General features: G+C 41.6%; 1 protein-coding gene across 1 annotated transcript in view; it reads left to right on the forward strand.

The window, feature by feature from the left end:
• LOC308282566 (ras-related protein Rab-37) overlaps positions 1–27,259 on the forward strand; it is a 28,284-nt gene extending 1,025 nt beyond the window's left edge. Inside the window, exons 2-9 of the mRNA XM_080722952.1 lie at positions 2,362–2,472; positions 8,980–9,021; positions 10,610–10,676; positions 13,653–13,705; positions 16,762–16,827; positions 22,203–22,259; positions 24,703–24,779; positions 25,702–27,259. Coding sequence (XP_080579078.1) covers positions 2,362–2,472; positions 8,980–9,021; positions 10,610–10,676; positions 13,653–13,705; positions 16,762–16,827; positions 22,203–22,259; positions 24,703–24,779; positions 25,702–25,807 — 579 coding nt within the window. The 3' untranslated portion in view covers positions 25,808–27,259. The remainder of the gene's footprint in view (positions 1–2,361; positions 2,473–8,979; positions 9,022–10,609; positions 10,677–13,652; positions 13,706–16,761; positions 16,828–22,202; positions 22,260–24,702; positions 24,780–25,701) is intronic.
• Positions 27,260–27,858: the final 599 nt, after the last annotated feature.

The raw sequence follows: 27,858 nt of genomic DNA on the forward strand, positions 1-27,858 counted from the left end.
ACTGTTCAGGAAAAATAATAGTTTTTATTGACTGATAGATTGAATATTAACCGATTTCAAAAAGATGTACAGTTATAGGCTACAATAATGCTAAAGGATAACACAAAAAGCCCTGAGGGCTTGTTTCCATTGTGGCCCTGTATATTCAATTCAATAGACAAAGTTTTTCAAAAATAGATAAAACAGACAATCTACAAGTAAAGCTCACAACACGTAGTGTCAGCTTGTAGATCGCCCGTTCTTGCTACTTTTGTGTGAATAACCTATAGGCCCTATATATGGGGTGATATATGAGGTGTGACATATGAAGTGTGATATGAGGTGTCATATATGTGTTATCTGCCCGACAGCGATGATATGATGCTCTCATGTTAAATGGGTCCACCCATGGTGATAGGCAAATGTTTGCTGAGGGAGGACTTGTTGCGCCTGGCCAACCCTCCCACCACTGTGTTTTTAATAAGCCTGTGTTTATTGAGCTCACAATCAACTGTATTCCATAATTTTGTGTCACCTCTGGTCTCCTAAATCCTCCAGGGGTCATCAATATGTCCGTACATACATGGACAAATGTGTCTGTGACAAATGTTATATTAGATTTTTCCACACCATAAAAATGTTCTTATTTTGATCACAAGACCCAAATACTGAATGTCAAGTCTCCAGGATTTCTTCAGAATATATATGACACTTACTTACAAGCTACACCACTATGGCATATTGGAGTCCAACTAGTACCAGTGGTTCTCAGATGTTCGCGAGACTACAAGGACCCCCTTAACTCTGAGAGTGTTTTGTACACTCCCAGAGTTACAGACCTGTTATGGTCATTCAGGGCTCTTTCTTTGTTTCTGGTAATATTATTGTCCACTCATTTTGTAGGTCCGCGGCCAAAATAACAATTTGTCAAAAATGTCCACCACATACAGTACATGGTTGCCATATAGAATGTGCCGTCTTGCCAGCATTTAGGAAGGCCTATGTATATTGTATGTACTGCTTGTTATGAGGAAGCCTCTTTGTGGATTTTGTGATTACACGTCACTCCCTCAAATCTCCTCACAGTATTGACAGAACGAAAAAAAAACACAAAAACAATGGTTTGTGGTGTGTACCCCTATGTGTGTACCGTGGGTGCCCATAGGTTGTATCACAATCACCTAACCCTAAACATTACGCTCGGAGTTAGAATAACACTCTAAGAACAGAAGAGTTTTACTAAGAGTTTTAAGTTTTACTCATGTACCAGTACAAAAGACGTAACAATAAAGTACAACCTTGAACCTTGAGAAGAAGACAAGCAGACAAATTGAACTTGAGATGTCATATCATCGTCTGACTCAAAGCTCTCAATCGTGATTGTGAAACTTGAGTTTTAAAACTTCTAACAACATAATTGTGATTTCATGATTGCTCCACATCCCTACGTTAAGCTGTAACCAGCAAGAGTTTTGCAAGACAAAAAAAAACAAACACATGGAACAATAACACAAGACTCTGTCAGTAGCCTACTATTGTACTAGTAATTGTATCTTAGACCAGGGGTCTTCAACAGGGGGTCTGGGACCCCTAGGGGGTCCTCAAAGTTACTACAGGGCGTCCTCCAAATCTTCCAATCCTTTTTATATTAACAACTTGATCCCTAGTGTCCATATTCTGAGAACTGTAGCCAAAAATAGCAGATCTACAATCTCACAACGCCTCGCACTGCGAGGCGTTGTGAGCTTGTAGATCGGCTGTTTTTGGCAAAAAGGTTTTGGTATAGAGGAGGAAAAGAGCAGATTAATTACAGTTGAGTGAAAGGTCAAGTTTATTAAGTAGTGATGGTTCAAGTGGTATCTGAAAACACAAATTGACATGAATCCAAAATATACTGATGATTTTGCTGTCAATGAAACTATATGGAATCTATGAAAGGTTGTGGGGGTCCCTGCTTCATCTCTCTCTCAACTAAGGGATCCTTGGCCAAAGTCTTAGACAGTTAGACAAATAATCCTCAGTGTTAATGAATCCAGTTTGTTATTCAAGTATGGTAACCTTTACACAGTGTCAGAGTTAAATGAACTCTGGGCATTTTACTGTAACCAGTGGTGGGAAGTAACTAAGTATATTTACTCAAGTACTGTAGTTTTGAGGTATTTTTTACTTACCGTACTGGAGTACGTCCAATTTTCAATAACTTTACTTCTACTCCACTACATCTCAAAGGCAAATATTGTACTTTTACTCCACTACAATTATTTGGAAACTTTAGTTACTAGTTGCTTTGTAGATTTTGATTATTATTACCTGAGTAACTAAAAAAATGTGAGTACTTCTTGTATCATCTCTCTGGTGTTGTGCTGTTGTATTGCTCTCTAGGTGATGATGCTGGGGGACTCCGGTGTGGGCAAGACGTGTCTGCTGGTTCGCTTTAAAGACGGAGCCTTTCTGGGAGGCAACTTCATCGCCACCGTGGGAATAGACTTCAGGGTGAGACATTCTTCCTCTAAAAGCGCCGCCCGAGCCACCGAATGGCTCCACCACGTTGGCCATGGCTTAAGACATCCTCCTCCTCACGCAATAGTGTAAAGCAGTGCTTCTCAAACATTTTCGTGTCGGCCACCAAATTGATATGTATTTGGCCGCGGACCCCCATCTGAAATTATTTTGTGCCGTGGCCCTCCAGAAGGGAAGATTTGTGTAAAAGAAAACTATTATTTTTGCTGGGTACCCCCTGGAACCCCCTCACGGACCCCTGTGGGTCCACGGGACCCTACTTTGAGAACCACTGCTGTAAAGTAACTACAGTTCATTTATTCAAGTACTATACTTATGTACAATTCTATTGTGCTTTTAGTTTACTTGAGTATTTCCATTTCTTGATACTATAATAGTTATCCTCCACTACACCTCAGAGGCAAAACATACTTTTTACTATACTACATTTATTTAGCTTTAGTTACTAGTTGCTTTGCAGATTAATTATGAATTAAATATCTTAATTCTATTAAAAAAATAGGAGATCTATCTACAAGCTCACAAATGAGCTTGTAGTTTGCTATGGAAATGCTAAAGTATAAAATAATATAGTGGTTAACAAGTGGTTATTGATCATAGTCAGAAAACATCATATAAACATTCTGAAGTGACTATTCTGCACACTTTTACTTTTGGTACTTTAAATATATCTTAATGTTATAATTTTGTAATTTTCTCAAGTAACATTTTGAATACTGGACTGGACTTTACTTGTAACAGAGTATTTCTACATTGTGGTATTTCTACTTAGAAAAAAAGAAAAAAGAATCACCATTGTCCTCACATCATCATTCATGATTTGCCGTCATTTGCGATTTTACCCTTTTCTTTTTTTCTTTTTTTTTTTTGCTCATTTGAGATTTAATCCATTCACATTGTGCGCCATTGATGCCAAATGCATCAATTGATATCCAGCACTTGGCCGCCATTGATGCCAAAGCGCGTGAATTGGTCTTTTATGTGGTTTAGCATTGACTGCGATCTCCAGCACCTGGGACTGATGCAGTGATGCAAAGACTCCAATTACCATGATGCATCTGGAAATGATGTCATCCGGAAATCCCTGTATCCGCCCAGACCAATGTTATGATATTCAGAAGAATGGATAGATCTCGGATCTTACTCCCAGATTGTGTTTTAGTCAAAACAAGCTTTTTTCAACAAAACATAACTAAAGAATGGATCGTCGCGGTTGCAATAAACAGTATATATTTTTTGGTAGATAAAGAAAAGATTGTTGGATGTTACAAACGGCGTGTTTACACATCGTGGTCACATTGTGTGTTCCGTGGGTCGGCAAAATAAGCTAAAAACAATGAAAGACCTGACAGCATGTTGCTGTATCAGTGGTGCTCAAAACCTTTTAATGTCAAGGACCCCCGAAATTATATGTATTTGGCCCGACGACCAACGTCTCAAAATATTTTGTTCCAGGGACCCCCAGAAGCAAAGATTGGAGTTCAATTGTTTGCTCCACGTCCCTAAATGAAGCTGTAACCAACAATAGTTTTGCAAGACAACACTTTAAAATAAATATATATTCAAAGATTTGCACCAGTTTACAAGATCTTTCCAAACAATAGCACATCTACAAGCTTGTATATCTGCAATTTTTGAGTAGTTCAGAATAATGGTTAAAGTGGTTAAATAGCTCACATTTATAATGTCACTAATGCTTTCCCAGTTTTAACGGGTTAAGTGTTAAAGAACCGTTTCATCAGGGCTGTTTTTCATCTCCATGTTTCAGCACTTTATAAGGACATTTATTGTCAGCCCGGGGAGAGCATGACACAAGGTGCACACGCGCGCGCGCGCGCGCGCGCGCGCACACCCTCTCTCCAGTCAGTCAAGTTCACACACCACTTGTGCTGCGAGGACGCAGCATCATAAATGGCCCAGCCGATGGCCGCCCACGTCGTCCCTGTCTCCAGGAGAGAGATTGTCTGCCTCGCTGTGCAGACTGCAGAGGCATGGAGGAACTGCTGTACCGTCAGACAACCTCTGGCCTTCTGTGGATACCGCGCCACCTATACTCCCACACACGGCACAAAGGCAGTACATGCAAGACCGTAGGCCACGTCACAACAGTGATTCTTGAACTCTTTTGGTTTCACGGAACCTCAGTTTGATATTAGGACAATGGACCCTTGTTTGATGCCCTCTAACGTTTTTAGCTCTGGGTCCCCAATCTCCACTGTAAAATCCTCAGTGTTAATTTGAATTTGATTCCATTTGCACACTCCAGACCCAGTTACATGCAACACTCTCTCTCTCAACATGACAATGTAACATCAATGAAATTACATACTGTAAGTGAAACATGGTATATATATATCTGTGTCCTACTGTTTGTCCCTTTTCTTGTGACAGGGATCATTCTAAAAACATTTGTTCTTGGGGTCCTTGGGGGAGGTTTTCCAAAAGTAGTTTTCCAAAAGTAGTTAACATAGTATCACAATCATTTTAACCACTTTGTCAATTTCTATGTTGGCTATTAAAAAATAGCAGATCTACAAGCTTGGACATCTGCTATAGAGAGTATGCTCATGATATCATCATCATACCCGGAAGTTATGTGGGAACGCCTATTGAGTGGCAAAAAACTACTTTCTGGCCTTCCCATACATCCAAACAGAAAAGTCTTATCTGATTGTATTAAACAACGTTAAACAACGTTAAACTCACTTTTCCACTCGATTTGCCACTCACTTTATGCAGGCGCATAGGCTACCCTCTATTGTTGAGCATTTTTGAAAAAGTCCCTGGAACAAAATATTTTCAGATTACTAATTTGGAGGTCCTTGTTTTTGAGAACCAATATACTATACATTGGTGGATTCATCCATTGAGCGCAGAGCAAGAGGTGGATTCATCTACTGAGATCCTGGTATTCATCCATTGAGTGCAGAACAAGTGGTGGACTGTTTGACATTTGCAGTGGCTGATCAACTCCAGAGGCTGTGGTCTGATCCCCAGTGGGATCCCCACCCCATCCATTTCCCTCCATTCAAGGCTAAACACTCACGCTAATGGCAAGTCAAGTAGGGTTTGGTTTGAGGGAGAAATTGTGTTGCATTAGGGCGGCGGAGTGATGTACTGGTCTTGTTCTGATGGCAGTGACATTAGGGAGCATAATGGATGTTTGACAGATGGAGCCACGTCGAGACAGTTTATCCCGTAAAATGGACATTTTTCTTTCCCCCTTAAGCAAGAAGAGCAACAGGTGTTGTGGCCATTGTCTCTTCGACAGGGCTATTCAATGATATACTGGTGGGTTTATAGCAAAGTTCCTGTTTAAAATGTAGAAATGATCACTTGTTTTTAAGTTTCATGAGGGTCATCAATGCCTGCACGGCCTGCACAGTAACATCTTCAACGTTAATTAAATTTATAGCGTGTAATGGACCTAAATTGATCCGTAATGGTGCATTTGGGTCAATTCTTGAATGAACACTGAGGGCTTTACTGTGTGTTGAAGCAAGGAGTTATACTCTCTAAAGATGCACACATGCTCTATGGCTCTGACTCTGTGCTGCTCACTATTCTTCTGTGTCTTTGTAAATGAGAATGCACCTGCTGGCTTGCATAGGTAAAGGGCACAGAAGTGTTTCCGAACCCCAGAGAGAGACAGAGGATACTGCATATCTTGCTGAATCTCATTCTCTGCGGTTGTGTGCGTGGACAGACAGACAGACCGACAGAAAGGCAGGCTGCTGTTTACCGGGCTATTTTTGGGCCTGTTTCCTTGTAGCTGTTACTCAGCATGCTGGCGTGTCAGAACGGGCGTGTGGGCAGCTCTGTCAACGTCATGAGTGGAATCCCATGGCAACTATTATGGCAGAAGGGTTGAACTAAGTCCATTCTGGCAAGGTGGACAACTCTGCAGGTGACGGCAGTTAATTAAGAGGGACCCAGCTTCGGTTCAGACATGCTTGAACGATGTGTTTGCCGTGTCGCAACAAGCTATGCTCTCACTGCATTTCTGTCACCAATACAGAAGCTACTGTACAGACTGACTGAGGAAGTCATGCACAACCCTGGCTACCTGCACTTCCTTCATCGACATTCCTTTAACTTCTTTCTTTATCTCTCTGTTTCTCAGTTTATTTTTACTTTTAATAGTTATTTTCTCCCAATTTAGTCACCAGTGGCTCTAAAACCATCAAAATAATGGACCACTGGCCTATTGTGTTGGATGGAGCGCCTGTGGAATTCAACCCCATTCGCCACAGTGGTAGGCAGGCACTTGACCCCAGTGGTTCTAAAAGGATCACGCTGCGATGCGTTGTGAGCTTGTAGACCCGCTAATAACGTTTTAACAGCATGAATCTTGTATCAGGGTCTCTGGCACAAATGTCTTTCAGATCAGGTCCTTGATGGGGTTCCAGGTGGTCCCCACTCCCCAGCTAATTGATGGAGAGTTGGTAACCAAATGGATCCTTATAGATCTTTAACTCTTGAGAGTGTAAAAGGAAACCAAAAGGATATGGTTATTTTATGCTCTCAAGAGTTAAACTGTTGTTAAACACCTGCATTACTCAATTTACAAGAAGTCGACACAATTAGAGAATGTAGAAGAATTGTTATTTTGATGAACTTTTGCCTGTTATCTCTCCTATGGTACCAACATCAATACAGCGTGGAATTGTGCACAATTCGAGCCGATAACAAAATCTTCTACGTTTTAGGTCTGAGAGGCTAAATCTCATCAGATGGTGGTCTGCGGCTCAGAAAATTCAGAATAAACTATGGACCTTGATATGAACTGTATGAAAAGGGTTGAAAACCACTGCTCTAGATTCTCGTTGCTTGTAGAGATGCAGCATGACAGTTTTAACTATCACTAACTCGCTCAGTCTATTTTCTTTCAACAAGCATTTTCTCTTCTCTCTTTCTTCCCCGGCTGCAGTCTTTTCCTCCCACCACCGTATTCGTCACTCGCAGCATTCGTCTTTCCGTTATCTGGGCTGCTTTAGAACTATTTCAGGTTAATATCAGCTGAGCAGGAAATGGCAGGGTGCCCCTGACAACTGCAGTAGATTCATGAGGGACTGTACTGTTAGTTCTTCCTTCGCATTATTGTGCAATTAAGTCTAATCTCAGGACCTTGTTGTTGTGTGGGTGTTGCAAATTGCCTTCTCCGGCAGCATTCAAAGCCCGTTATTTTTCTGGTTTCCTGGGATACATGCTGCGTCTGTGGCCTTCTCCGTCTGCTGTCGAAATCATCAACAGTTCAAAGCCCTCTAATCTTTAAAGCAAACTGCAGGTGGAGGTCTTTTTTTCGGGGGAAAGTTCCCTTAGGGGCCCAGGCCAGAATATTCAATTTGCACATGCACAAATTGGAACATTTGCCTCCTTTTCACTTCCGTTCCAATGCAAGCGAAGGGACGAATAAAACGTCAGTGGCAAAAGCAAATCCTCATCTCCTGCTTCACGTGGGGTTTAACTTTGAATGATGACATAAACTAAATGGCAATGACGTGTCTGTTTTTGCATCGACTGCAGATGTAGCTCAAGAAGAATCAAGAATCAATCTTTATTGTCACATCACATTACAAGTAAAGTGGGTGAAATTCTTAGTTGTGTAGGCTCATCATTGCAGGTAAAAGATAAAGAGTTCTCATAGATATGAGTAATCTGCATAATACAATAATGTGACTAAATGCATAATTTAAAAATGTCCTGGAACAGGAGCTATAGCTCCAACATCTTGCTTTGTCCGGTCAAAAACCAATGGGAAAACACGTTAAAAAATGTCCAGGCTTAAATAAGCTGAAGCTGAAGTTTGTTATCCGGTCAAAAAACTGGAGGAAAAAACTTGTTAAAAAATTTCCAGGCTCAAAGTTTGTTGTACGCTAGGGTCCCATTGGCCAAGCGATCTACAAGCTAACTACGTGCTGTGAGCTTGTAGATCTGCCATCATTTTGTACTTTTACTTTAAATATATTTTGATGCCAATTCTTTTGTACTTTTTACTTTGAATTCCGGACTTTTACTTACTATTTCTTTACTTATGTAAAAAATTAGAGTACTTCTACCACCACTTGTCCCTCCATCATTTGCGCCACAACGGGGGAAAAGTGGGACTGAGTTACTAGGGCCCTAGGTGGAGGCATGGAATTATTTATACTTTAGCTATTGAAAAATAGCAGATATACAAGCTCACAGCCCACCGCGTTGTGAGCTTGTAGGTCTGCTATTTTTGAAAAGTCTTTGAATATATGTATTTTTTAAGCGAACGCTTGTAACTCAAATTTAGCTTCTGGAGCACCACTGGTTTGAGCACCACTGACATAGAAACATAGGTTTTTCAAAAAAAGATTTGAAATAGTCAAAGACTTCACCCGCACTGTGAGCTTGTATATCTGCTATTTTTCAATAGTCAAAGTACTCAGGGCCCAGAATTTGGTGCGACACCCCTGTGTACGTGTGTTGAGTTCCTCTTCCTCTGCTCCCCAGAACAAGGTGGTGACTGTGGACAACTTGAAAGTCAAACTTCAGGTAGGAACGCTCACAACGCCATACTTTATTTAACACAAAACCTGCAACAAGACTGCAATACAACATACGAGTGGCGCCAGTTCAGAAAAAGCTAAGGTATTGCAACATGATTGGTGTCCAGTCATGTTGCCATACCTTAGCAAGAGGCATGATACATTTATTTTAAGAAGTACATTTTTTATTTTTCTACGGTTTCTTGGGCTGGATATGGCAGCCTGGAACGGTTGTTCAAGTGCAGCTAAACTTGGCATATAGTAAACGTGCCACAATTAACAATAATGAATTGCACCTGTGCAGCTGACTTGTGGAACCTGGGAATATAGGCTACCATTTTTTCAAGATGGGGAGAATAAAAGTGTGGAGAATATAATTATAATACCTTGTTAAAGTGACCATTTTTGTTACATTTTGCATTTGTAGTTATTTTACTGTAATTTAACAACATAATAACCAGAACAGACAAAGAGACATTCATGGATTTATATTTAAAAGTAACTTTTATTTTCCCCCTGGACCCATGGTATGGCAGCTGCATACCCCTGCCATACCCAATTGACGCCCCTGCAACATACTCTTTATTTTATGTCAAGTTACCTGGGATTGCCTGATGGGTTGTGGATTTCGACGACATACCGTAGGCTTATCTCCTCTGTTGTCCTAAACTAAGCCAGCTCACGAGGCGATCAAACAAAGATAAGGCAAAAACCAAACAGTAATTTGCAAACGCTATTTGACCAAGGTCTACACTTACACCCGACACGTTGATTATTTGCATTGCTAATCCTCTCAGATTTTGCAAATTCAGTTGGTATTTTAGGTGGCACGAGGCGCTACTGTACCCGGCAGGGCTGTTTGCCGACATGCAGGGCTTATCTAAAGCAAACAGCTTGCATCACATCCTGCTCATTCAACCCTGCCGAGTGGGAGGCGACAAAAATTAGCCTCTCTTGAGAATGGCCTCCACCACGACAAATAGCGTCTTTCGTGGGGGGCCTCACTCACAATGGTGGAAAGTAACTAAGTAGTATTATTTACTTTTCTGGAGTATTTCCAATGTTCTGTACTATTACTACACTCCTCTCCATCTCAGAGGCAAATATTGTACTTTTACTCAATTACTACAATTATTTGAAGACTTTATTTACTGGTTACTTTGGAGATTTAGATTATTATTACAAAACATAACCACTTCAGGCCTATACATTTCGGTCATTTAAAAATAGCAGAACACGACATATTGTGAGCTTCCCTGAATTAAAGAGAATTCCCTGAATTAAAGATTGAATTCCGGCCTTTTACTTGTAAGGGCAAGGTCACACCAGACTGTTATTCTACCTATGAGGGTGAATTCTGCCAATAATAGTGCGTTGTGACCGTGCCCTAACAGAGTATTTCTATTTACTTACCTACTTTTTCTTAAATAAAACATCTGAGTACTTTTTCCACGACTGCTCATTCATAATGTACAATTCAAAAATAATTGTGCCATCTTCACGCTGTGTCTTACTAATAGCACTTGTTTGAATCATTAGATGTTATTGTTTAAGATCCCTGGTTATCTGCTGTGTAATTATGCTGTTTGTTCCAGATCTGGGACACTGCGGGCCAAGAGAGATTCCGCAGCGTAACGCACGCCTACTACAGAGACGCCCAGGGTAACACCTGCTCTTAAAGACCCATTTAGGCCTAGAATTATTAAACGCTTTAACTATTGAAAAATAGCAGATATACAAGCTCACAGCGTGGCACCAAGTGCCGTGAGCTTATAGATCTGCTATTTTTTTAAAGTCATGAAAATGTGTGCAAATCTTAGAATGTCATGTATTTTTTTAAGAGAACATTTGTAACTCAAATTTTGCTTCTGGGTTCCCTGGAACGAAATATTTTGAGATGGGGGTCCGTGGCCAAATACATATCATTTTGGAGGCCCTTGACATAAAGGTTTGAGCACCACTGACATAGAAACATAGTTTCTTTTTTTTCTTTTTTCAAAAAGAAGTAAGCAATTTACCCCGAGTGAGAGGACATTATGCTCTGATAATGTCCTGTGTTAGGGGGTGATCGGACGAGGCGAAGCCGAGTCCGATAACCCCCTAACACAGGACATTATCAGAGCATAATGTCCGACCCCGAGTGGTAAATAGCTTTTCTACCACTTTTTCCCATATACATGAAAGAAAACACATAGTTGTAACTTGCAAGGATCTTAAGTTACAATCATTATTGCCTATAAAACTTCCGCCATAACAACAAATAGTGCCACAAACAACATCTTCTACTCACCACCAGATGGCGCCAACTCCATGCTGAGACAGATGTCGCCTTACGCGACCGAGTATTTCCCGGTGAATCTGTGCGCAAAGGTGGGGGCCGATGGGCAAGGAGGGTTGCGAGCTTATGAGAAACAACTAAAATAAGACCTTAAAACCTGGCGAAAACAGTTGCGTGCATTAGCGCAAATGGAAAACATTCAATTAACTTCTGAAAAGCCTACACGGCCTTTAAACAGCGTGCATACGGTGCATTAGATGAGGATAAATGAAATCATTAAATGGAAATCATTAAATTAACTTCTGAAAAGGCTTCTTCTAAGCCTACACTATATAGCCTACTAAAAACGAGTGAATCTTGCCACACGTGAATAATTGTGGTTCAGTGGTTGTAAACAATAACACAGACAATATAAAATCCTTAGTCTAGTTGTGGGAAGAAAAGGATATCATCATCATCATGGCCCCAAATAACTTTTAAATATCTTGCAATTGGAGACGAGTCTCTTACTAAATCGGCAAGAGTGCCTCTCATTTTCAATACATAAAGGCTAAGCTATAGAACCTCTCCATCATCAGCAATAGTCAGTGGTGGTGCGTGTCCCCCAGACCCCCACACTCCCAAGCCCCCACCTTTGCGCACAGATTCACCGGGAAATACTCGGTCGCCTAGCTTACAGCTAAGCTAACGTCAGTTAAAAGCACCGTTCCGGCCGTAAATAGAGGCTGTTCGCTTCCAGAAAGGTATAGGTTCAGAGAAAAGGGGCTTTAAAGTTGGCGGATTGCATTGGATCCAAATAAATCGGCGACGATAGTACGCACGTTGGTAAACATAGGACCGCTGCGACCGTCATTTGTTGGTGGGGGGAAAGGTGTTCCGACCATAGCGTTCCGACTCCCTCCTGAAGTCCCCGGATGCGTTCATCGCGTATTGATCTCGGAAATGTGCCTCATTTGCATGTACATCCGGGCATTTCACACATTCCGGCTATTGTGGCCTCATTTACTACTGTTTTAAGCCAATCACAATCCAGTATTTGAACACGTGACTAGAAAAAGTGGTAGAAGACACTTTTATAATCGGGTCAAAATATTCAAAGATATTATATTTTAAAGGTTTTTCAAAAATAGCAGATCTACAAGCTCACAGCATGGCACTCGGTGCCGCACTGTGAGCTTGTATATCTGCTATTTTTCAATAGTTAAAGCTTTAAATAACCTGAGGCCCATTCCACCGATGCCTTTTCAGTTTTTCTGATTCATAATAATGCTGCTATGTATCATTGTTGTCGGGTGAAAACCTAGTCCAAAGTCCAAAACTGTTCCTTTTATATAGAAGATTTTAAATGGTTCAAATAGACGATCTGTGTGTGCACAACGCCTTGCCGCTTGTAGAGAAGATGTTGTGAGTTTGTAGATCCAGGATAATGGATGTTGGGGATATTTTCGCGATATTATCGTAAATCGCAATTTCTTTGGTCACATTAATCATGACGTGAAATGTTCATATAGCCACGGACGAGGCCAAGGCTTTACGACAGACACATGATGTCTGTGACATATTGATGATGCCTGGCCGTGACCCAGGGGTGAGGGGAGTGACGTCGGGACTTCAGTACTCTATTGCAATGGTTCTCAACCTTTTCAGGCTGTGACCCCCAAAATAATCATATTTTAACAGGGGACCCCCCACCCTGACAGGCACTATAAGAGTTGAGGCATTACATTTTGTATAACACGGTTCTATTGTGAAAATAGCAGATCTACATTGATCTTCTATTTTCACAATGTCTGCCTCTAATATGGGGGCGGCATAGCTCAGGGGTAGAGAAACTGGTATTAGAGCACGAAGGGTATAAATCCCGAAGGGTTCCCAGTTCGAATCCGGGCTCCCCCTGAGTTAATGTCGAAGGGTCCTTGGGCAAGACTCTGAACCCCTAATTGCCTCCGGTGAGTAGGTTGGTGCCTTGCATGGCTTCCTCCGCCACCGGTGTATGAATGTGTGTGTGAATGGGTGAATGTAATGCACAATCTATGTAAAGCGCTTTGGATTAAAAGCGCTATATAAATGCACCATTTACCAATATTAGGCAATTTGGCCAATGTTTGATTTGTCATTTTAGAGGTATTAAAAAGTCCTTAAATTGTCACTTTAGAAATGTGCATATACCCTCTATACACTTAAACCTTATGTTAGTTTGTTTACTGTTGAGTGAAAAAACAATGTTACAGATTAAGCTAATCATCTGGGGATGCCCCAAAATAAATTGGGGCGGGGGGTCCCGAACCACAGGTTGAGAACCACTGCTCTATTGAGATGCTCTTCTCTTTTCTTACGTGAACCTGTTTGTTCTTCCCCAGCTCTCCTCCTGCTGTATGACGTCACCAACCAGAAGTCATTTGACAATATCAGGGTGAGTGGGAGCTCCTCATATCCTAGCAGACCTTGATATGAGAGAACAGGAAGTATACTGTACATATTGAGCTATATTTTCGTCCATTCCTTACCCCTTATCCTTAAACCACTTTGCCTTTTTCTTTAACCATTTTGAAAAACATTTTAAACTAGAAATACTGTTCCTACGAAACAGTGTGACTCGTGACTATATTCTGCAGCGTGCTAACTGTCATGTGAAGCTCAACCAATACTCCAGCTAACACCACTCCCAGATTTTCCGCACCTCATTGGCTAAGGGCCCTGCCTTTGTACGACGTGGCCTTCGGCTCTTTCCTGCAGCAAGGCTGGCGTGCAAATAACCACGATAATGCACACCCTCTCATGCATTCTCTATTTGCATCATTCTCGAGTAGGTCGTTACCCAATGGGCACCGGTCTATACGAATTATATCTCAGATTTTTCCATTTCTATTAAGCAGCAAATGAGATAATGCTTTGTACTAATTACATTTACAGTAGGACTTATGTTCGCGACTGCAAAGACAAAACGGAAGTGAGGGGGAGAGGTGGTGGTGGACATGACGGAAGGGTTTTATGGCCATCGGGCAGAAACCTTGCATCTCCATATTTCAACTTGATGTTTTTCTGTCACTTAATTTAACACCCTACTTCACCGTACAAGAGTGTCAAGCTAAAGTTGTGAAAATAGCCGATCTACAAGCTCACAGCGTGCACGTTATCAATTTAACTTTCTCTCTGAACATTTTCGACATTCTTTACTTAATTAAAATCTTGACTTAATTAAAAGTATCAATACTGCAATGTAGAAATATTATGTTACAAGTAGAAATCCTGTATTTAAAAGTTAGTAATTGAGTAAAAAAGTATTGATATCCAAATGTACATTAACGTACCAAAATTATAAAGTACTCATTGTGCAGAATGTCCCATTTCAAAATGTCAAATGTATAAAGAATCTTTTGAAAATAACAGATCTACAAGCTCACAATGCGTTGCATTGCTATTTTCAAATGGCAAAAATGTATACAGAGCTGAAGTTGTTAATGTTTTGTAGTAATAATCAAAATATGCAAAGTAACTAGTAACTAAAGTTCTCAAATAAATGTAGTGGAGTAAAAGTAGAATATTTGGACCTGAGGTGTAGTGGAGTAGAAGTAAAAGTACTGAAAATTGGAACTACTCCTGTAAAGTAAAATAACCTCAAAACTTTACTTAAGTACAGTACAGTACTTAAGAACATGTACTTAGTTACTTTACACCACTGCCATTTCCTGAGAAGTGATCGATGGTTTTGGACATACACGGTTTCCACCCGACAAGTGGTGGTATTTTGAGAAGAGTGTGTGAGGCCAGCGGTCTGTCTGGTGGTGCGACTGAGTGTCTTATGCGTCTGTCTCTCTTTCTCCCACTTCCTCCTTGTTCATCTTGCTTGTCACAAAAAAAGCCACTTGAGCTGAGCGTTTCCTTTTGAAACGCAGAGCCCCCCACTCTGCGCTTCCAGGGTTTTCTAATGGCTCCTCTTTGGAAATGGCACAAGTGTTATCAGTCCATTTGCAACCTGCAGTGTATGGCTTCTGTAATGAAAAGACATGCACTGTTGTAGAGGTTTAATAAGGACATACAGTGAGTCATCCTCTTGAGCAGGGGTCTTACTTCAACGTTTTGAGGCCAAGGACCCCGGCCCTTAGTTGAGAGAAAGATGAAGCAGGGACCCCCACAACCTTTTCATAGATTCCATATACTGTAGTTTAATCGTTTGACAGCACAATCATCAGTGTATTTTGGATTCATGTCAATTTGTGTTTTCAGATATTTAACCACTTGAACAGTCAATACATAATACACTTGACCTTTCACTCTGTTATCTTTTTTTCCCCTTTATACCAAACCTCTTTGACAAAAATAGCCGATGTTGTGAGCTTGCAGATCTGCTATTTTTGGCTAAAGTTTCTCCGAATATGGATGCTAGGGTTCAAGTGGTTAATAAAAAAGGAGATTTTCTAGGAGAGTTTCTATCACACAAAGATTTGGAGGACGCCCTGTAGTAACTCTGAGGACCCCCTAGGGGACCCGGACCACCTGTTGAAGACCCCTGCTCTTAAGTAATGAATCAAAAGCAGCGGTTTTACCTTTTTCTTTTCCCTAGCAAAAGTTAATAAAATTAATCAATTTAATTTATAATATAACTAGGGCTGGGACTTGATTAAAAAATGTATCTAATTAATTAGAGGCTTTGTAATTAATTAATTGAAATTAATCGCATGTGTAATCGCATATAAATATTTGACCTGAGAAGCAATTTTATTTAAATTAAAACTAATTTTGTTTGTTTTTTTACATAAAACATTTCCATCCACTGGGCCGAGCAAATAAGTGGTCTGATCGGCGGCTTCTTCCATTGCGTGCACTGGGGTTTGTTGACTGTTGGTTGGTGCACCGGTATGGTCGGTACGCCTGAAACTCATCCAGTGAGAAAGATTCTATAGTGCAAAAACTACGTTATTAAAATGTGTTAATATTTTTTAATCACGTACATTTTCTGTAATTAATTAACCTAATTTAATCAGTTAAATTCCCAGCCCTAAATATAACATAAATGATAATACAATAAAATAACCCATTAATAAGCAATCCATATTTTGGGCATACAAAGAAAAAGGAAAAAGAAAATACATACATACATACATACATACAAAAAGAAAATACAAAATTGATCAAATGCTATTTCTTTTTACGACCCTATTGTGTGACAAAGTATTAAACAATGCTTAAGTGGTTAGTTCATTCATTGATACTAAAACGCGTATTCATTATTTGATTAATCGAAAAAGTAATGGCTAAGAAGATGACCGATATTGCCCTAAGCTGATCTCCTTCCTCCCTACCCCACTTCTGTTCTCTCTCTTCCCTGTCTGTCCGTCTCTCCTGTGTCTGTCTGTCTGTCTCTCCCCTGTAACTGTCCGTGTCCCCTGTAACTAACTGTCTCTCTTATATCTGTCTGTCTCTCTTATATCTGTCTGTCTCTCCTATACCCGTCTTTCTCCATTGAAGGCCTGGCTGACAGAAGTCCAGGAGTATGCCAGGAAGGACGTGGTCATTATGTTGATCGGCAACAAGGTGAGCAAAGCTTCTCTTTAGCATCGCAGAAAGATCAGAACGAAGGGCTTTGACCTGTAATACAAATGTCTTCCATTCTCATCATTCCGCGCCAGACGTGTGCTTGCTTAAACAGGCATACTGTTAGTAGGACCGGTGGTTCTCGCAGACTGTCCATATCTGGGGGGGGGGGGGGGGGGGGGGTGAACTACTAGCGCCCAGCGCTGCATGTGAGCTTGTATATCTAGTTTTGAATAGCCAACTTATATAATATAAATTGGTTAAAACGATTGTGATGCTGGACCCCTGGGGGTTCCTGGACACCACTTTGAGAACCACTGCTGTAGGCTATATTGTACTGTATATACATGCTTTCATTTTCTTATATCCGTGGTTCTCAAACGTTTTCATGTTAAGGATCCTCAAATTGATATGTAGGCCTATTTGTCCGCAGACCCGCAGCAGAAAGGATTTTGTCCTGTTTCAACAATATACTAAATAAAGTAATATTAATACACCAAGGGTGGAAATGGCTTGAAGTTCTTGCCGGAACTGCCGGAGTTGAAATTCAGGGACACCTCTTGGCCGCAGCTGAATAAAAATCATGAAATATGAAAATGAATGATAGTGATCCACAGATAAGCCCTAATCATTTTGATATTTGAATCTGTTAAAATGACTGTCAAAAGAACCTACAGTAAGTAGCAAGTTCACACTTTTGAGTGTTACTTGCATACAGTAATATGTAAACCACACTTCACACCCAAAGATTCTGCTGCGTGTTTTTAAAAGTGTTGCATAGCGAGTAGCCTACGGAAAACTTAATTTGATATTTTTGTGCCCTCTGGTTTTAACAAGAAATAGGAGACTGCCATGCTCAACTAAAACATTTACTAAAACTGGTTCAACAAGACCGTCACTATCAGGGACTAGGGCAGGGGTTCTCAAACTTTTTTCTAGCACGACCCCATATGAGGGATTTCTTTTGGCGACCCCCCCACCCTGATAGACAACTCCGCAAGGGTACAGAATACAGATGGATCTAAATGGGACCACTTACTTGTACCACCCACCCCCCATTTTTTTAACATATTGCAAAAAGAATGTTGGGATCCAACTCTCGACAACTGGTCTGGTTCTCTGTCTGTCTGGAATGATCTCCCCAATCCGAGCGTGCGGGTCGGTAATGTTACATCTCGTTGCGTGATCGAAATTTAACACTGTGAGGGTACAGATGGAAGTTGGAACCAAAATGGACTAGTGGTCCATGAATTTGTACCACCCGCTGATATTAAACATAATCCTAGGAAATCGTTTATGAACGTTTAACTTAAAATCTGTTTGTGTCTCTAAGCCTCTGCTTACAAGGGCTTGCGAATGTGTCTGCTAACCTCGCGTCAACATGCAGTCTTTCCTCTGTGGTTTGTGTGTGTGTGTGTGCGTGTGTGTTAGAGAGGGAGAGGAGTGTCCATTTGCTTCACGCTGGTCGCAACAACTTTTAAGCGTTTCTTGGTTAAAACATATTAATTATCTTTATTGGTCTGCAATGTGCGAGCCCAATGGCACCTTCCCGCGACCCCACGTTGGATCGGGACCCATAGTTTGAGAACCGCTGGACTAGGGAGTCAGTCGCTGCCAATGAGATTAGTGCTGAATTGTCAGATGTCAAGAAAGCTGTGAAGAAACTGTGAAGAACACACTGCTCTACTTCACAATTCTGAGGCTTGATAGATTTTACATTGTCACACATTTTTAAGTTATGTATCTAGTCAGGAGTTTTTACTTCTCCAAATGAACTGCACAGAGCTGGCTGACAATTTCAATGACGATGTCTGGGTTGTGCAGCTGCACAGAATTTTAAGGTTCTATGCAAGGCTCGATTACAAAATGAACACCTAGGTGTTCATTTTGATCAGTCCATGCACCTTGACACACACATCAAATCAGTGTCTTCCAGCATGGGAACATTGCAAAGCTTAGGTCAATTGTCTCGTATCCTGATTTAGAGATGCTTATCCATGCTTTTGTCTCCTCACGCTTGGACTATAGGCCACTTTTAACCGCACAGATTCGGCGGCGGAAGGCGGCGGAAAGCGTCTGTTGCCGAACGGGAGCTCATCGTCAGGTTTTCGGCAGCGGGTCGGGAACCTTATCGACCGAAAACTGGAAAACTGGACTTGCTCAGTTTTGTTCAGTCGCCCCTCGCCGTCGGTAAGATTGAGGGAGTTGTAGAATAGTTTACTACTGCTCCAAAACCAAGCCAAAACAAGCCAGAGACATTTTCCCGTCGCATATTTTTACTAAATACCATATTCTCAATCTCAACTCTCAATTCCTATTCCAATCGGATCCAAAGCAAAGCTAGTAGTAGGCTAGTAATAGTCCATCAAGTGCCCGTGTTGTTGTTTTCTTTTTTTTCCTCCTCTGCACGGAGAACAGAGCTGCCTCCGGCCGGGTTAGGGTTGCCAGATTCTGTGAGTGAAATACGCGACCAGGTCTATGAAAATAAGCCCAAAAGCGCGACCAGTTTCACCTCTGAACTCTATTACATTAGTTATTTTATAAAATAATGTTGAAAGCAAGGCCAAATAAGCAACTACACTTCAGAAACAAGCCCAAACAAAAGCAACCCACATCTAGCAACATTATAGGAAAACAGGATCAACGTTGCTTATAAGGAGCTGACCTGGCACCACTTCCATACAGTAACTACAGTCGGCGTCGTCTGAAAAAAATAAAATAAAAAATAAGTGCTTAGTTTTTTGCAGTTCTTTGCAGTCTGTGTAGTCAGAAGGAGTCTCCTGTAGGCTGTTTGGTGTGTAGACACCTTATTGCATTTCACTTTTCACCTGCCACAGTAAAACCTCTCCCTAATAGACCCCATGGATAGTCATTTGGGATAAATATAAGTAAAAGAAATTGAGCCTAGATGTTAGTAGGACCGGTGGTTCTCAAACTTTTTCACTCCCAAATTGATATTTATTTGGCTGCAGACTGTCCCTATCTTGGGGGGTGAACTTGTGTACAAGCTCCCAGCGCTGCATGTGAGCTTGTATATCTAGTTTTGAATAGCCAACTTATATACTATAAATGGATCAATTGGTTAAAACGATTGTGATTCTGGACCCCTGGGGGTCCCTGGACACCACTTTGAGAACCACTGCTGTAGGCTATATATACATGCTCTCATTTTCTTATATCAGTGGGTGGTTCTCAAATGTTAATGTTAAGGACCCTCACAATGATATGTATTTGTCCGCGGATCCCCAGCAGAAAGGATTTTCCCAGTTTCAACAATATACTAAATAAAGTAATATTAATACATCAAGGGTGGAAGTGGCTTGAAGTTCTTGCCGGAACTGCCGGAGTTGAAATTCAGGGACACCTCTTGGCCGCGGCTGAATAAAAATCATGAAATATGATAAAATGAATGATAGTGATCCACAGATAAGCCCTAATCATTTTGATATTTGAATCTGTTAAAATGACTGTCAAAAGAACCTACAGTAAGTAGCAAGTTCACACTTTTGAGTGTTACTTGCATAATATCCTATGTAAACCACACTTCACACCCAAAGATTCTGCTGCGTGTTTTTAAAAGTGTTGAGTAGCCTACGGAAAACTTAATTTGATATTTTCGTGCCCTCTGGTTTTAACAAGAAACAGGAGACTGCCATGCTCAACTAAAACATTTACTAAAACTGGTTCAACAAGACCGTCACTACACAGGGACTAGGGCAGGGGTTTCCCAAACTTTTTTCTAGCACGACCCCATATGAGGGATTTCTTTTGGCGACCCCCCCACCCCGATAGAAAACTCTGCAAGGGTACAGAATACAGATGGATCTAAATGGACCACTTACTTGTACCACCCCCCATTGTTTTAACATATTGCAAAAAGAATGTTTTGATCCAACTCTCGACAACTGGTCTGGTTGTCTGTCTGTCTGGAATGATCTCCCCAATCCGAGCCTGCGGGTCGGTAATGTTACATCTCGTTGCGTGATCGAAATTTAACACTGCGAGGGTATAGATGGAAGTTGGAATAGTGGTCCATGAATTTGTACCACCCACTGATATTAAACATAATCCTAGGAAATCGTTTATGAACAGTTAACTTAAAATCTGTTTGTGTCTCTGAGCCTCTGCTTACAAGGGCTTGCGAATGTGTCTGCTAACCTCGCGTCAACATGCAGTCTTTCCTCGGTGGTTTGTGTGCGTGTGTGTGTTAGAGAGGGAGAGGAGTGTCCGTTCGCTTCACGCTGGTCGCAACAACTTTTAAGCGTTTCTTGGTTAAAAATATATACATTATTTTTTTGGTCGGCAATGTGCGACCCCAATGGCACCTTCCCGCGACCCCACATTGGATCGGGACCCATAGTTTGAGAACCGCTGGACTAGGGAGTCAGTCGCTGCCAATGAAATTAGTGCTGAATTGTTGTCATGAAAGCTGTGAAGAAACTGTGAAGAACACACTGCTCTACTTCACAATTCTGAGGCTTGATGGATTTTACATTGTCACACATTTTCAAGTTATGTATCTAGTCAGGAGTTTTTACTTCTCCAAATTAACTGCACAGAGCTGGCTGACAATTTCAATGACGATGTCTGGGTTGTGAGCTGCAATGAATTTTAAGGTTCTATGCAATGCAAGCACCATTCACGTTTCTGTATGACAGAATGGAAAGCATTCTAGGAAATGCAAATATACAGTATGGGGTCCCTGCTTCATCTCTCCATCAGCTAAGGGGTCCTTGGCGCGTGCGTGCGTGCGTGCGTGCGTGCGTGCGTGCGTGCGTGCGTGTGTGTGTGTGTCACCCTAGGGGTCATAGCTGTCACACACTCGGCAATCACTGTTGCCAGATTATGTGAGAGAAAAAAGCAACCAGGTCTATGAAAACAAGCCTTTAAGCCTATATACATCAGCTATTTGAAAACAGCAGATCTATAAGTTCACTATGCAACTCGTTGTGGTGGAGTAAGACGGATCTTTAAGTTCACTATGCAACTCGTTGTGGTGGAGTTAGACGGATCTGTAAGTTCACTATGCAACTCGTTGTGGTGGAGTAAGACGGGCGCATTCGTCTCCAAAAGCAGAGCTGCTGTGGTGAGACGGCGGCTATAGCTTGTGGCAGTCCGGATATAAGCAGACACAGGACACAGGCTGATGTGACAGTACATTACCTTGTCTGTTTGCATTTTTAACTAGTGCGCTCACAACTATCGATTGTCATCTTAGTGGTTATTCTGTTGTTACATTTTCGATTCATCGTATAATCGAGAAGCACTCATGCCATTTTATACAACGGCGTCATGCAAAAACATTAGAATTGTATATTTCATTGCAAATGGATTACCGGTAGTTGTATTAACTGTTGCACCCTTTATCCTAACAGTCGGACATGGCTGCAGAACGGGTCATAAAGACTGAGGATGGAGAGAGGCTGGCTAAGGTAAGAGGATCTCTCTCACACCCAGCACCACAATACCCGTAACGGTCCTTTTGGTTCCATTTGTACACTCTCAGAGTTACAGATCTGTTAGGGTCCATTTGGAACACCTATAGGAATCGTTAAGGAATCAGTCTGTTAACACCTTGAAAGCCGCGGCAGAACCCTCTGAACAGAGGTAGCGCCGAAGAAATAAGCCATTTATTTACAAACATGTTTTAAAAAAACAAAGCCCACATGATAACAACACGTAATGGAGTGCTCGATACAGCGTACATATTCATCCTGCAGAGGTCGGCGATCTTACTTTGGCGAGGCGGAGGGGAGATCAATTCCATTCGTTTACGTGCGGCGAAGCAGGGAAAGGAGCGATAGAGAAGCGGCGCCCGAACATGATTGAGACCGCGATCCACGAACAGAGACAAAGAGCAGCCATGTTGTGTGCCCTTCTTGTCGAGTTTCAACAACGTGGAGAGTAGGAGGCCACTCCTAGCCACCCATCCATCCAGAATGTGAGTCAACGGCGCGGCCTGCTGGATACTACGAGCATCACACCCAGTCCCAGAAAATGACTGAGAGAGGATATTAACCGTTTCAGATGGCTCCAAAATGACACAGAGAAGAATGGCCGATGTTTTTTTTTTGGATTATTATCATTTATATCAAAAGTCCGGGAATAGACGTGTGGCTGATTGGACCAAGTAGGAAGTCCGAGGGAGTACGGCCAGGCTTAGGTGTTAAGAGGGAAGAGGGAGGCGTTGTAAGCTTGTAGATCTGCTATTCTTGGCAAAGAGGTTTCTCTAGAGGGAAAAGAAGAGCAGACTAAGTATTGACGGTTCAAGTGGTTCAATGTCTAAAAATACACATAGACCTACACTTGCTGTCAAACAAGCCTAAACTGTCTAAGAATCCATGAACATTTTTAATCTGCAACACAATTTTATACAATACGTAGCAGGGGGTCCGTGGTTTATCCCTCTCTCTGCAAAGGGGTCCTTGGCCTGAAAACGTTGAAGACCCCTGTCCTAAGGTGGTTGACTGTATTGGGTCCCTCGAAACTAATCTGCGCTCCAACTTCAGAAACCTAGGTGTTCATTTTGATCAGTCCATGCACCTTGACACACACATCAAATCAGTGTCTTCCAGCACGGGAACATTGCAAAGCTTAGGTCAATTGTCTCATATCCTGAGTTAGAGATGATTATCCATGCTTCTGTCTCCTCACGCTTGGACTATTGCATTTCACTTTTCACCTGCCTCAGTAAAACCTCTGCCCAATAGACCCCATGGATAGTCATTTGGGATAAATATAAGTAAAAGAAATTGAGCCTAGATGTTATTTAGTGCAGAGTTGTCCTTAAAAACCTTTTTTGTTTTGTTTCTGTTTCATGTTAAGCACTTTGTGAGATCTCTCTGTGAGAAGAGCTATACAAATAAAATGTACTTTCTTACTTACTCGCATCGAAGTTTTTTTTTAAATAGCCAATCTACGAGCTCACAACTCGTGAACTTGTGTATTGGCTGAAGTATGAATTAGGGCTTAAGTGGTTAATGTCTTTTTTTTAATAATAATCTAAAATCTTCAAATTGTAGTGGAGTAAAAGGTGCAGGTAAGGTATTTGCCTTTGAAATGTGGTGTAGTTGAAGTATAAAGTATTGAAGAATGGACATACTCAAATAAAATGTAAACTGCCTCATAAGAAGTAGTTTTCCGTATATATCGAAAATATAAAGCCACGGTGGTCACTGGTCGCTGTTATATGTCCCCATTCCGACATGGTGGCTGGCTGAAAGCTCTGGTTAATCGTGTTAGAATGCGTTCTCCATAACATTAATAGTTTCAATATATAAGGATAAAAAAAACTTCTTATGAACGATGTTGGGGTAAGAAAGTGATTTGAAGGAGGATATATGCAGTATATTGTTTCAGAAACGCTGTGTTTATCAGCATTTCTCTCCCGAACAAGAAGAGGCTGTCTGTCTCCCTCTCCTCCGCGCACTAGATGGCTGGCAGGCGGGGACAGTCAAGCCTGCCCTCTCGCTGATGAACCAGGGGGACTAATTTTAGCATTTTCGCCATTTCAACAAATAAGCATAAACAGACATATTCACATGAACAATGTTGATGTAACAACCAGATTTGTGTGGAAATATATTGTTTATATATACACAGATTTATATAAGAAATACATTTCCGTGTAGAGTTTCTTCCTTGTTTGTGTACAGATTGGATTGAAGTTGGAGGGGGCTGCGGGCGATGGGATAATTGGAATCAATCAGACTGTTCTCAGATAGACCATGTGACCAACTGTATACTACTATGATAATTTCGGGGCGTGTCAGCGGAACTTTAAGTAAAATGTATTTACTTTACACTACTGGTCAGCTCCTCAATGATATGCATTACAAATGGCTGACTGTTCTCCTAACTCCACCTCCGTCTCAGGAATATGGCGTGCCATTCATGGAGACCAGTGCCAAGACCGCAGTCAACGTGGAGCTGGCCTTTCTCGCTTTGGCAAAGTAGGTCTTATAAATACATGATGTCAGGGGTGTCACAAGGGGGGAAAAGTGGGACTGAGTTACTAGGGCCCAAGGTGGAGGGGGCCCGATACCCAGGTTGAGAACCACTGGCTCTAGAGTGCTGACAAGCACAGGGGTCTTTTCTGTCCTCGTCTGGACACACAGACCAAACTGACTGTGACATTACATCCTTCCTCCGCCAGCACACATCATACGCCTCTGGCTTGATAGTGGGTGTACCTCGGTAAACAAATCAAAATTAGATTTGGAATTTAATTCGACACTTACACAAGTCTATCTATGATTGTTTGATGCTTATTTTAGCCTACAGATTAAATGTTTGCCTTAATTTCTTGATAGCCGTCAAAGGATGAAGTCATCTTCAAAAGCCTAGTAGTGCTTTGAATGAATAGGATGAGGCGCTGTTTCTCAGCGTCAGGGGTCCAAACGGACACCCTGAAGGACTCTGTGACTCTAGAGTAAAGGATAAAGCCTGTTTGGTTCCTTTTGACACGCTTTGAGAGTCAAAGGAACCAACATCCTCAATAAACACTGAGTATTTTAGGACAGTGTAGGACAGCGTGGCTTGGGGTCTCAGAGATGAGGGTGGAAAAAAAGAGAGAAAAAACATACCAACTGGGGGTCCTTGAAATAAATTAAAAAAAGGTTGAGAACTACCGGGAAAAAGGCAGCGATGTGGGCCTCTCACCGTCTTCATGCGATAGGCATTTCAAGGGCAGTTTGGATTAGATGATTCATGCCAGAGGAATTTTGATTGAATTGCTGCACTGACTGTTGTTTTTCTCCTTTCTCTCTCTCTTTGTACTTCTATCCCACACACGTCTCTCCGTCTCCTCCCACTCCTGCTCCCCCCCCCCTCCTCCCCCCCCCCCCCCCCTCGGTCTCTCCATCTTTCTGCCAGAGAGCTAAAGCACAGAGAAGCTCAGCCGGCCAACGAGCCCAAGTTCCAGATCCACGACTACATTCAGTCTGAGAAGCACAAGTCTGGCTGCTGCGGTCTCGTTTAGACCCCCCCACTCACCCACGCACGCCCCAATTCATTCTTGGACGTGTGACTGTGCCAATCGAAGGGGGGGAGGTGGGGGGGGGGGCTCATTATCCCTTCTCTAAATGAGCTTTATTCTGAGTGATGCATCTGAACTGGGGGTTGGGCAATACCCTTAATCTAAAAAAATGTGAAGTGAGGTTTATAACGTCAACCGTGGAAGTATGTGTGGTCTTTTGTGGTGACGGCTGTATCGAAGCTACCGAGTCTGAGGAGTTCACGTCTGGAATGCTGTATCCATCTGCAAACAAAACAAAGTAGAAAAAACAAAAAAACACTGCCATGGCTTTATCATGAAATAACCGATACATGTCTGTTTTATATGAATCATCCAATGTGACTGTTTTGAAGTGAATGGGTACAGCATTCTGCGGTGAAGCTGTGTCAATCGTGAGCTGCACTCCCCAATCGCCTTATAGTCACTGTTAACGCCTTTGGGATTTTGTATTTTTGGCGTCTTTGAGAATTATGTAAATTTGTATGTATTCTTTTTGTGTGTGTGTCTCGCAGTCTGATTGTAGCTGGTAAGATTTCCTGTTTGTTTCCATATATGCTGGTGTTAGGTAGAATAAAACCCCACTGTTTTCAGTGTTGTGTCTCCTACATCCAATTCAGGAATTCAGCCTCTTTAACCACATGGACCTTAGTGTCCCTATTCTGGGAAAATGGAAGATCTACAAGTTCACAACTAGTCGCTTTACAATGCTTTGCAAGCTTGTAGATCGGCTATTTTCGTTTTCGGCAAATATTTGGTGTGGAGTTATATATACAGACCCCCATGGGACCCCTTGTATTTGTACAGGCATTGTACAGGTAAATGTACTTGATATTATTTCTGCTGTTTACTGCATACATCATCATTCAGGTCATTTACCAGAGCTAATTTGGTAGATTGATTTTGTATTCAAGTCCCAATTGGTTGGTTTATTAATGTCCTTAACGTCTCGATCCGTTTCCTGATTGTCATGATTTGCTTGGAATCTCGTGCCATTTGCAGCCGCGCCACGTACACCAACAGGAGAGCACCCTCCAATGTCCCCTGTCACTGTGGCCTCGCGTCTCCTCCTCAAGACGCCTGTCCTTGGTCCGTTCTGCAATGCAGCTATTGTGTGTTTCACAATCGTCATGGTGGAAGCTGTTCCTTTTGTACAATGTTAATTTTTTTAAATTGAATGTTTGCTTGTTGAGATGTCTGTGTGATCACAAAGTGGCCGTTCTGCAATGCAGCTGTTGTGTGTTTCACAATCTTCATGGTGGAACCTTTTCCTTTAGTACAATGTTCATTTTTCAATGTTTGCTTGTTGAGAAGTCTGTGTGATCACAAAGTGCCATGAAAAAGTGCTTGGTTAATTGTATGCTCTATAAAAAAGTATTTTGTAATGTAGACTGAGTACACAAGTACAGTGAAAAGTCAAGTTTTGACGGTTCAAGTGGTTAAATATCTGAAACCCATATTAACATGAATCCAAAATATACTGATGATCGTGCTGTTTGTTTTATTGGCTATATAGGCTATTCTATATCATCTTGCCCATTGGTCAATGGTTCTCAAAGTGGGGTCCTTGAGGGAGTTTCAGGGGGTCCCCAGCTAAATGATAGTTAGGAACCAAATGGACCCTTATGGGTCTGTAATTCAGAGTGTTTACTTTGATCATAATACCCAATTACAGAATGTCAGTCTCCAGGTTTTCTTTATAATAATGACACTGATTTACTATGACACTACGTATGTCACTAGGAGTCCACTAGGTCAGTGGTTCTCTTCTCATAGTTCTCAAATGTTTTATTTTCAAGGACTCCCATAACTCTTGAGTGAACAAATGGAACCAAATGGACCCGTAAGAGTTCCTCAGAGCAAAAATAGAAATTTCAAAACTGTCCACCACAAGCCAGCATGGCGATGACCCCTGGTTCCTATGATTCATGCATGTATTTTTGTGTGGGAGGAAACTCACCTGAACACAGGAAGAATACACATAGAAAGACCCCTGATCAGGTTTGAAGGGGAAATGA

The sequence above is a fragment of the Nannobrachium achirus genome (assembly GCF_963921795.1).
Source record: "Nannobrachium achirus genome assembly, chromosome: 4".
In the NCBI taxonomy this organism is placed as follows: Eukaryota; Metazoa; Chordata; class Actinopteri; order Myctophiformes; family Myctophidae; genus Nannobrachium; species Nannobrachium achirus.